Source organism: Oncorhynchus tshawytscha, linkage group LG06 (genome assembly GCF_018296145.1).
Source record: "Oncorhynchus tshawytscha isolate Ot180627B linkage group LG06, Otsh_v2.0, whole genome shotgun sequence".
Classification (NCBI taxonomy): domain Eukaryota; kingdom Metazoa; phylum Chordata; class Actinopteri; order Salmoniformes; family Salmonidae; genus Oncorhynchus; species Oncorhynchus tshawytscha.
The window spans coordinates 49,999,143-50,011,296 of record NC_056434.1 but is presented as its reverse complement, the minus strand read 5'-3'; the positions used below and the strand labels follow the sequence as shown (position 1 = coordinate 50,011,296).

Here is a 12,154-nt window from a genome sequence, read left to right as displayed (position 1 = left end):
GAACTTTATGATTTATATTTTCCTTGATGATTCCATCTCTAAACAACCCTCTAAGAGGTAGCCTGAGGTGTAAAAATCTTCCTGGCCATGCAGTGAGACATTATTGCCACGGGCGACATTGTGACACACAGCAACAATTTTTATATTAGGTGATACAGGGTTGGTAATCATAAATTACATACAGATATATCACATCATAAATAACTACATACAAGAATGCGTGTTACCAGGTAGGGAACACTGAATTACAGTTCCAACCTGAAGAGATGTTATCGTAAAATAAAACTTTCACACTTCTCAGACAGACAGGTTCTCATAGTACTAAATCTATAGCAGTTCTACAGAAATTCGCCTAGAGTAATAAGCCTACACCGTTGTAACACAGACACTATAGTTGTAACAGGGTTAATGACAAGTTTAGTCCGCCAGTGGAAGTATAAGTGTGTTAATGGGAGGCCAAGGGGCCATTGGGAGGTCAGCCTCAGTCCAGGCTCAGTTCTCTGAGGAGTCAGTCTCCTCGGTGGATCCGTCACTCTCCATCTCGATCCTCTTGCGGTGGTGAAGGGACTTGCGTGGGGAGGCCTTCCTAGGGGGCTCCTTGTGTCCTGGTACACTGCTGCTGCTGTTGGACGTAGGACTGATAGCGATCTGGGCAATGCTGTAGAGAGCATAGAGATATAGTAACATATTACAATATAATATTATTTAATCCTGTTGAGAGGAGAGGGTACACAGTACTACGGAACTGACTGAGCTTCCAACCAGAAGGTGACTGAAGGTTCATAGTCAAGTTGTGTCAAGGCAATGAAGGCATGCAACATGATCTATTAGCCATTTTTAACAGTGTAGTAGAAACATGGGCAAATTTAGGTTTTGATTATGGTACATTATGTGCTCCAGTTTACTCACAGTTTCTCCACTTCCTGGTCCATCTCAGGGTCAATGAGAAGCTCTGACTTGTTTGGTAGGGCACCTAGCAAGGTCAACTCAATTACAAACACTAGATAAACAGTGATTAAATGAAAAGCCTTTTTGGGTACATTTATTGTAATGCATTGTAGTTCTATTTCATTATTGGAACAATAGTCTTTGTTATCAATAGATAACGACACAGTAGGCTAGTTCTCACCAATGTCTTGGTTGATGCCCTCATGTCTGACCAGAGCCATCACAAAGCCATAGAATGTCACTCTCTGTGTTAGCTCCAGAACCTCTCTAATGGCAGATGTAGAAGGATGGCTATGGAGAAACACACAAGATCAATAAATCACTCTAACTTAAAGCGGCAATATGTAACTTTTCGGTGACCTGACCAAATTCACATAGAAATGTGTGTTATAGATCTGTCATTCCCAAATGAAAGAAAGTCTAAGATGTAGTAGATCTGTTCTATGAACACTATTTCTATACTTCCTGTTTTTAAGTTTAGTTTTTGCGTCCTTTACTTTCAGTTTTGTACAAAAGCTTCAAACAGCTGAAATTATAACATTTTTGGGTTTGGAAAATATATTTAAAAGCTGTTTAGATGGTACAATGATTCTCTACACTATACTTGCTTGTTTTATCACATAAACTGATATTAGGCAAACTATTCGATTTTTAGCAACCAGGAAATGGTGGAGTGATTTCAACATAGAGCATCTCTAATCAGGAGTTATGTACCCTAGTAGTTCAATACAACTTAATTTGACCCCCCGGTATGATCTTCTCCCGAGTGCTGGTGTTACCTGAGAATCATTGAATGTTTGTTTATATTGTCATTGTAGGCTAGTCACAATATTTATTTAGATGTATTGTAATCATGGAACTATTTCATACTTGTGTTTGAACCTTTCACAAAGCACCTCGATGCACTCTCCAAAGACAGAGGAGTCCACTCCTTCCTGGGCCTCAGTTTCCTCTGTGGCCACCTGGGGGAGCTGTTCCACTGAGGTAGAGGTTGGGACGATCACAGTGTTGGGGCTTTTCCCTGACAGCAGGTCCTGGTAGATCGCAGCAATACTCTCCAGGAACTCTGTTAGTGGAAAGTAAAAGGAATACAGGATTTCAGGTGACACAGTACAACCTAGAGTCTACCCAGTTAGAGTCTGAAAAGGATCTAGTGCTCTAGCATTAGAGTTTATGTAACCGGTTGCAGCACCGCCTGGTATGGCAACTGCTCTCTGCATCGGACTATAAGGCGCTGCAGAGGGTAGTGCGTACGGCCCAGTACATCACTGGGGCCAAGATTCCTGCCATCCAGGACCTATATACTAGGCGGTGTCAGAGGAAAGCCCCAAAAATGGTCAAAGACTCCAGTCACCGAAGTCATAAGACTGTTCTCTCTGCTACCGCACGGCAAGCGGTACCGGAGCGCCAAGTCTAGGACCAAAAGGCTTCTTAACAGCTTCTACCCCCAAGCCATAAGGCTGCTGAACAATTAATCAAATGGCCACCGGACTATATACATTGTGTTACTTGTTATTCTTTTTTACTTTAGTTTATTTGATAAATATTTTCGTCCCTCTTTCTTGAACTGCACTGTTGGTTAAGGACTTGTAAGTAAGCATTTCACGGTAAGGTCTACACCTGTTGTATGTGACAAATAAAGTTTGATTTGATCATCATGTCAGGTACAGAGTGGTAAACCAAGTTCTCTCGTCATTGGTTTGTACAGATGTACTTACCTTCGAAGTAGAACTGGATTTGGAAAGAGAAGAGGAAATCCGAGAAGGACATGAGGCAGTCCATGGCATCATCCATTAGCACTATCCTATGTTGAAAGAGATATCAGTTGGATATAGTCATAGTGTTGATGATAAAAAGATGATTGTGGGGGCTGTTTTGTTAGACTTCAGTTCGGCTTTTGACATTATCGATCATAGTCTGCTGCTGGAAAAACGTATGTGTTATGGCTTTACACCCCCTGCTATATTGTGGATAAAGAGTTACCTGCCTAACAGAACACAGAGGGTGTTCTTTAATGGAAGCCTCCAACATAATACAGGTAGAATCAGGAATTCCCCAGGGCAACTGTCTAGGCTCATTACTTTTTTCAATCTTTACTAATGACATGCCACTGGCTTTGAGTAAAGCCAGCGTGTCTATGTATGAAGATGACTCAACAATACATGTCAGCTACTACAGCAACTGAAATTACTGCAACACTTAACAAAGAGTTAAGCTCCTACAGGCCTTAGTTTTGTCGCACCTGGACTACTGTTCAGTCGTGTAGTCAGGGGCCACAAAAAAGGAATTAGGAAAATTGCAATTGGTTCAGAACAGGGCAGCACGGCTAGCCCTTGGATGTACACAGAGAGCTAATATTAATAATATGCATGTCAATCTCTCCTGGCTCAAAGTGGAGGAGAGATTGGCTTCATCACTACTTGTATTTATGAGAGGTGTTGAATGTTGAATGCACCCGAGCTGTCTGTTTGAACTACTGGCACACAGCTCGGACACCCATGCATACCCCACAACACATGCCACAAGAGGTGTCTTCACAGTCCCCAAGTCCAGAACAGACTATGGGAGGCGCACAGTACTACATAGAGCCATGACTACATGTAACTCTATTCCACATCAAGTAACTGACACAAGCAGTACAATTAGATTTCAAAAACAGATGAAATAAACACATTATGGAACAGCAGGGACTGTGAAGCAACACAAACATAGGCACAGACACATGCATACACACACACACACATATAAAAAAAGGCGCCGGAGGAGATGGCCGCCGAGGAGTTGGCCGCCGTTTTACGGTCTCCTAACCAATTGTGCTATTATGTGGGGGTTTTTCTCGCAATATTTGTAAATGATTTTGTACATAATGTTTCTGCAACCGTATCTTACAGAAGAAAAGAGCTTCTGGATATCAGGACAGCGATCACTCACCTCGGATTAGACGAAGATTTCTTCAACAACAGGACTCACACGATATTCTCCAAACACCCCACAGGGCAGACATCCCAATTATTCGCAAAAGGAAGCGAGGCAGAGGACGAAGAGCCGAATGCCTCGTCCGGACCCGCAGAAGACAGCTGTGCATATTTGTAAACAACAGCTGGTGCACGAAATCTAAAGAAGTCTCTAGATTTTGCTCGCCTGAAGTTGAGTATATTGTGATAAACTGCAGGCCACACTACTTGCCTAGAGAGTTCTCAGCTATACTTTTCGTGGCTGTTTATTTACCACCACAGACAGATGCTGGCACTAAGACCGCACTAAGTCAGCTGTATAAGGAAATAAGCAAACAGAAAACCACTCACACAGAGGCGGCGCTCCTAGTGGCCGGAGACTTTAATGCAGGGAAACTTAAATCAGTTCTACCAAATCTCTATCAACATGTTAAATGTGCAACCAGAGGAGGAAACAATTCTAGATCACCTGTACTCCACACACAGAGACGCGTACAAAGCTCTCCCTCGCCCTCCATTTGGTAAATCCGACCACAACTCTATCCTCCTGATTCCTGCTTACAAGCAAAAATTAAAGCAGGAAGCACCAGTGACTCGGTCTATAAAAAAATGGTCAGATGAAGCAGATGCTAAACTACAGGACTGCTTTGCTATCACAGACTGGAACATGTTCCGGAATTCTTCCGATGACATTGAGGAATACACCACATCAGTCACTGGCTTTATCAATAAGTGCAGGACGTCATCCCCACAGTGACTGTACGTACATACCCCAACCAGAAGCTATGGATTACAGGCAACATTCGCACTGAGCTAAAGGGTAGAGCTAATCCTTTCAAGGTGCGGGACTCTAACCCGGATGCTTACAAGAAATCCCGCTATGCCCTGCGACGAACCATCAAACAGGCAAAGCGTCAATACAGGGCTAAGATTGAATCATACTACACCGGCTCCGACGCTCGTATGCTGTGGCAGGGCTTGCAAACTATTACAGACTACAAAGGGAAGCACAGCCGCGAGCTGCCCAGTGACACGAGCCTACCAGACGAGCTAAATCCCTTCTATGCTCGCTTCGAGGCAAGCAACACTGAGGCATGCATGAGAGCATCAGCTGTTCCGGACGACTGTGTGATCACGCTCTCCGTAGCCGACATGAGTAAGACCTTTAAACAGGTCAACATACACAAGGCTGCGGGGCCAGACGGATTACCAGGACATGTGCTCCGGGCATGTGCTGACCAACTGGCAGGTGTCTTCACTGACATTTTCAACATGTCCCTGATTGAGTCTGTAATACCAACATCCTTCAAGCAGTGCCCAAGAACACAAAGACAACCTGCTTCAATGACTACAGACCATGAAGTGCTTTGAAAGGCTGGTAATGGCTCACATCAACCCCATTATCCCAGAAACCCTAGACCCACTCCAATTTGCATACCGCCCAAACAGATCCACAGATGATGCAATCTCTTTTGCACTCCACACTGCTCTTTCCCACCTGGGCAAAAGGAACACCTATGTGAGAATGCTGTTCATTGACTACAGCTCAGCGTTCAACACCATAGTACCCTCAAAGCTCATCACCAAGCTAAGGATCCTGGGACTAAACACCTCCCTCTGCAACTGGATCCTGGACTTCCTGACAGGCCGCCCCTAGGTGGTGAGGGTAGGTAGCAACACATCTGCCACGCTGATCCTCAACACTGGAGCTCCCCAGGGGTGCGTGCTCAGTCCCCTCCTGTACTCCCTGTTCACCCACGACTGCATGGCCAGGCACGACTCCAACACCATCATTAAGTTTGCTGACGACACAACAGTGGGCCTGATCACCAACAACGATGAGACAGCCTATAGGGAGGAGGTCAGAGACCTGACCGGTTGGTGCCAGAATAACAACCTATCCCTCAACATAACCAAGACTAAGGAGATGATTGTGGACTACAGGAAAAGGAGCACCAAGCACGTCCCCATTCTCATCGACGGGGCAGTAGTGGAGCAGGTTGAGAGCTTCAAATTCCTTGGTGTCCACATCAACAACAAACTAGATTGGTCCAAACACACCAAAACAGTCATGAAGAGGGCACGACAAAGCCTATTCCCCCTCAGGAAACTAAAAAGATTTGGCATGGGACGTGAAATCCTCAAAAGGTTCTACAGCTGCAACATCGAGAGCATCCTGACCGGTTGCATCACTGCCTGGTACGGAAATTGCTCGGCCTCCAACCGCAAGGCACTTCTGAGAGTAGTGCGTACGGCCCAGTACATCACTGTGGCAAAGCTGCCTGCCATCCAGGACCTATACACCAGGCGGTGTCAGAGGAAGGCCCTAAAAATTGTCAAAGACCCCAGCCACCCCAGCCATAGACTGTTCTCTCTACTACCGCATGGCAAGCGGTACCGGAGTGCCAAGTCTAGGACAAAAAGGCTTCTCAACAGTTTTTACCCCCAAGCCATAAGACTCCTGAACAGGTAACCAAATGGTTACCCGGACTATTTGCATTGTCTGCCCCCAACCCCTCTTTTACGCTGCTGCTACTCTCTGTTTATCTTATATGCATAGTCACTTTAACTATACATTCATGTACATACTACCTAAATTGGCCCGACCAACCAGTGCTCCCGCACATTGGCTAACTCGGCTATCTGCATTGTGTCCCACCACCCACCAACCCCTCTTTTTACGCTTCTGCTACTCTCTGTTCATCATATATGCATAGTCACTTTAACGATACCCACATGTACATACTACCTCAATAAGCCTGACTAACAGGTGTCTGTATATAGCCTTGCTACTCTTTTTTCAAATGTCTTTTTACTGTTGTTTTATTTCGTTACTTACCTACACACACACACATGCCTTTTTTTCACTGTAAGGATTTCACTGTAAGGTTTACACCTGTTGTATTCGGCGCACATGACAAATAAACTTGGATTTGATTTGATTTTACACGCACACACGATAACATACGCACTATACACACACTGTGGTATCCCAGGAGGTCTACCCCGGGGGATGGTAATAGAGGGGAGGTACGTGAGGCGACGTTGGCTCCCTCTGCTGGGAATACGGGAGCTGAGCTCCCCGACACTGACAGCTAAGTGGAGGTAATTAGACGAAAGTGCCAACCAGCCGTGGAGACTAAATAAAAGGAGCACGATGGCACACCGCGGGAGAGAAGGGAGAGAGACGGACACCAGAGAAGAGAGAGACGGAAGACCGCGCAAACCTGAGTTATTTCTTTGATATATTAATTTTCTGTCTTAAGTAAAGTTGTTTTTCCAGACTAAAGCCTCCCTGTCTCTGTGTCAATCTCTGCACGCTCAACCCAACACTCCACGGTTTACCACAACAGGTACACATGGATTTTGTACTGTAGATATGTGGAGTGGAGTAGTGGCCTGAGGGGCACACAGTGCATTGTGAAATCTGTGAATGTACTGTAATGTTTTTATAATTGTATAACTGCCTTGGCAGCAGCTAAAAGGGATCCATAAAAAATACAAATACAAATAGTGTATACTTTAAATACTTACAATCATGTGTTGGCATTCCATTTCACAGAGATGGAAACACACTGAACGTAATGTAACTTAAATGTAGCTAAATTAACATATTGTACAATATCAATAAATTATGCCAAATCAGACCTTGCTGCATGTTGTACCATCTCCACTGGGAAGTCTGGACAGAGGAGCTGCAGAAGGGAGCTGTACTCCAACATGGCCAGGAGGTCTATAGCAAGCATACAAAAGCACATAAACTATATAAACACTGACAAGCTACACCAGAGGTATTCATTAATCTATATAAATCAAATCATCAAATCAAATCAAATTTTATTTGTCACATACACATGGTTAGCAGATGTTAATGCGAGTGTAGCGAAATGCTTGTGCTTCTAGTTCCGACAATGCAGTAATAACCAACAAGTAATCTAACTAACAATTCCAAAACTACTGTCTTATACACAGTGTAAGGGGATAAAGAATATGTACATAAGGATATATGAATGAGTGATGGTACAGAGCAGCATAGGCAAGATACAGTAGATGGTATTGAGTACAGTATATACATATGAGATGAGTATGTAAACAAAGTGGCATAGTTAAAGTGGCTAGTGATACATGTATTACATAAGGATGCAGTCGATGATATAGAGTACAGTATATACGTATGCATATGAGATGAATAATGTAGGGTAAGTAACATTATATAAGGTAGCATTGTTTATATATTTACATCATTTCCCATCAATTCCCATTATTAAAATGGCTGGAGTTGAGTCAGTGTCATTGTCAGTGTGTTGGCAGCAGCCACTCAATGTTAGTGGTGGCTGTTTAACAGTCTGATGGCCTTGAGATAGAAGCTGTTTTTCAGTCTCTCGGTCCCAGCTTTGATGCACCTGTACTGACCTCGCCTTCTGGATGATAGCGGGGTGAACAGGCAGTGGCTCGGGTGGCTATATAACTCAATGACGAGGTTTTGCTCACCTGAGGTAGAGTATCTCATGATAAGCTGTAGACCACACTATTTACCAAGAGAGTTTTAATCTATATTCTTTGTAGCTGTCTATTTACCACCACAAACCGATGCTGGCACTAAGACCGCATCAACGAGCTGTATACGCCCATAAGCAAACAGGAAAAAGCTCATCCAGAGGAGGCGCTCCTAGTGGCCGGGGACGTTAATTCAGGGAAACTTAAATCTGTTTTACCTAACTTCTACCAGCGTGTTAAATGTGCAACCAGAGGGGAAAAAACACTAGACCACCTTTACTCCATACAGAGATGTGTACAAAGTTCTCCCTCGCCCTCCATTTGGTAAATATGACCATAATTCTATCCTCCTAATTCCTGCTTTCAAGCAAAAACTAAAGCAGGAAGCACCAGTGACTTGGTCAATAAAAAAGTGGTCAGATGAAGCAGGTGCTAACCTACAGGACTGTTTTGCTAGCAAAGACTGGAATATGTTCTGGGATTCTACCAATGGCAATGAGGAGTACACCACATCAGTCACTAAAATCGAATTGTACAACACCGGCTCCAAAGCTCGTCGGATGTGGCAGAGCTTGCAAACTATTGCAGACTACAAAGGGAAGCACAGCCGCAAGCTGCCCAGTGACACGAGCCTACTAGACCACCTAAATTACTTCTATGCTCGCTTCGAGGCAAGCAACACTGAAACATGCTTGAGAGCATCAGCTGTTCCGGAAGACTGTGTGATCACGCTCTCCGTAGCCGATGAGTAAGACCTTTTATACAGGTCAACACTCACATTACCAGGACGTGTACTCCGAGCATGCGCTGACCAAGTGGCAAGTGTCTTCACTGACATTTTCAACCTGTCCCTGACTGAGTCTGTAATACCAACATGCTTCAAGCAGACCACCATAGTCCCTGTGCCCAAGAACACTAAGGTAACCTGCCTAAATGACTACCAACCCGTAGAACTCACTTCTGTAGCCATGAAGTGTTTTGAAAGGCTGGTAATGGCTGACATCAACAACATTATGCCAGAAACCCTAGACCCACTCCAATTTGCATACCGCCCCAACAGATCCACAGATGATGTAATCTCTATTGCAACTCCACACTGCCCTTTCCCACCTGGACAAAAGGAACACCTATGTGAGAATGCTATTCATTGACTACAGCTCAGCATTCAACAACATAGTACCCTTAAAGCTCATCACTAAGCTAAGGACCCTGGGACAAAACACCTCCCTCTGCAACTGGATCCAGGACTTCCTGACAGGCCGCCCCCAAGTGGTAAGAGTAGGTAACAACACATCCACCACCCTGATCCTCAAAACGTGGGCCCCTCAGGGGTGTGTGCTCAGTCCCCTCCTGTACTCCCTGTTCACTCAGGACTGCATGGCCAGGCACGACTCCAAAACCATCATTAAGTTTGCCGACGACACAACAGTGGTAGGCCTGATCACCGACAACAATATAAAGGGAAAGGGGGATACCTAGTCAGTTGTACAACTGAATGCCTTCAACTGAAATGTGTCTTCCTCATTTAACCCAATCCCTCTGAATCAGAGAAGTGCGGGAGGCTGCCTTAATCGACATCCACGTCTTTGGCGCCCCGGGAACAGTGGGTTAACTGCCTTGCTCAGGGGCAGAACAATCTGATTTTTACCTTGTCAGCTCAGGGATTTGATCAAGCAACCGTCTTGGTTACTGGCCCAACGCTCTAACCACTAGGCTACTATAGGGAGGAGGTCAGAGACCTGGCCGTGTCGTGCCAGGATAACAGCCTCTCCCTCAATGTGATCAAGACAAAGGAGATGATCGTGGACTACAGGAAAAGGAGGACCGAGCACGCCCCCATTCTCATCGACGGGGCTATAGTGGAGCAGGTTGAGAGCTTCAAGTTCCTTGGTGTCCATATCACCAACAAACTATCATGGTCCAAACACAGTAAGACAGTCGTGAAGTGGGCACAAAACCTATTCCTTCTCAGGAGACTGAAAAGATTTGGCATGGGTCCTCAGATCCTCAAAAAGTTCTAACGCTGCACCATCAAGAGCATCCTGACTGGTTGCATCACTGCCTGGTATGGCAAGGCACGACCGCAAGGCACTTACAAAGGGTAGTGCGTACGGCCCTGTACATCACTGGGGCCAAGATTCCTGCCATTCAGGACCACTATACCAGGCGGTGTCAGAGGAAGGCCCCAAAAATTGTCAAGACTCCAGCCACCCTATTCATAGACTGTTCTCTCTACTACCGCACAGCAAGCGGTACCGGAGCTCCAAGTCTTGGTCCAAAAGACTTCTTAACAGCCTCTACCCCCAAGCCATAACTCCTGAACAGCTAATCAAATTGCTACCCAGACTATTTGCATTGCCCCCCACGCTGCTGCAACTCTCTGTTTATTATCTATGCATAGTCACTTTAATTCTACCTACATGTACGTATTACCTCAATTACTTCAACTAACCAGTGCCCCTCACATCGACTCTGTAACGGTAACCCTGTATATAGCCTCGCTACTGGTATTTTACTGCTGCTTTTATTTTTTGGTATTTTATTTTTTACTTCACACTTATTTTTCTTAAAACTGCATTGTTGGTTAAGGGCTTGTAAGTAAGGATTTCACCGTAAGATCTACATCTGTTGTCCTCGGCGCATGTGACAAATAAAATTTGATTTGATTTTGATTTGACACACACACAGGAGGTCCTTGCAGGAAGCTGAAGCTCGAGTATAATTCCATAAGCATTGTGTTTTTAATCGTAACTTTTTCACTCAATTGTTTTCACAGTTTCCAAATGTTCAAAGACAGTGTTACCTCATCACACATACAGACAGACACACACACACACACACACACTCATTAGGCCTACCTCCATTCTTCCCGATCTGTCGGAAGCACCTCCAAAGGACGCGGATGAAGGAGGCCCTGTTATGAGCTGTGGCCTTGATGTAGCCAAACTCTCTGAACAGTACGTGGTTGCCGTTCTTCACACTGCTAAAGCTGTCAACCAATCACAAAGGAAGTGAAATACAACATAAGGTCCAATTATTTGACAAAAACATAATAATAATCCATAAACAGGAGATGGCTATAAGCAGTTTAATGTAAGAATGTATATCTACCTACATAGCTACACTGTAGCTACAATGTAGTAACTTTGAAATAAGATGAATTGATTTGAGGAAAGTAGCAGGGAAACGTATTCCACCAACAACATGATCTGCTCTGAAGAAACAAGACTGGTAGAATAGAATAGAAACGTACTATTCTGCAAAGTAACGGACGATGCCAAACTGGGTGTATTCCTCCTTGTGCTCCAGAAGCTGGGTCACAGCATCGTTCAGGTAGAAAAGCACGTTGGTCTCAGCTGCCAGAGGAGAGAGGGTGAGTAGCTGCAAACTATTTTTTAACATTGGGCCAACCAATATTGGTGCCCTTTTATGCAGGTGTTGCTAGCTAACAAAGAAGTGTAATGCAGAGCAGCATATCTCTACCCATAGGCCTAACGGCTCTGCTGCCTGGTTTAGCTAACGTTAGCTACTCACCAAGGTACTCATCAACTGAGAGGGTAGGGTTGAAACGATCAGGATTCATTTTCGTGCACATTGCTGCGTCCGTAATTATAAGGTTATATATTTATATTTTAATGTATTCACTACTTGAATTTTATAGCTGACATTGCATGTTCATGTTACTGTGGCGATCTAGCCTTAGTAGGTTTCGGCACAGACTTCGTTTCCATGGGAAACAGTACCGGATGTTTTGG

General features: G+C 44.5%; 1 protein-coding gene across 1 annotated transcript; it reads right to left on the bottom strand.

Moving 5' to 3' along the window:
* Positions 1-114: 114 nt before the first annotated feature.
* Positions 115-12,154, bottom strand: lg06h11orf49 (linkage group 06 C11orf49 homolog). The gene is made up of 9 exons (XM_024424115.2): positions 11,934-12,154; positions 11,653-11,755; positions 11,258-11,388; positions 7,551-7,635; positions 2,667-2,752; positions 1,819-2,014; positions 1,130-1,239; positions 910-973; positions 115-658 (listed from the first exon to the last, which is right to left on the bottom strand). Exons 1-9 carry the CDS (start codon positions 11,992-11,994, stop codon positions 493-495), a joined length of 1,002 nt encoding a protein of 333 aa, XP_024279883.1. The 5' UTR covers positions 11,995-12,154; the 3' UTR covers positions 115-492.

Coding starts and splice junctions, on each gene's coding strand:
- lg06h11orf49 (XM_024424115.2), bottom strand. CDS start 11,994: ATGTGCACGAAAATGAATCCTGATCGTTTCAACCCTACCCTCTCAGTT. Junction 2,753..7,550: donor ATGGTACAACATGCAGCAAG/GTCTGATTTGGC, acceptor CTTTCAACATAG/GATAGTGCTAATGGATGATG. Junction 2,015..2,666: donor AATCCAGTTCTACTTCGAAG/GTAAGTACATCT, acceptor TTCCACTAACAG/AGTTCCTGGAGAGTATTGCT.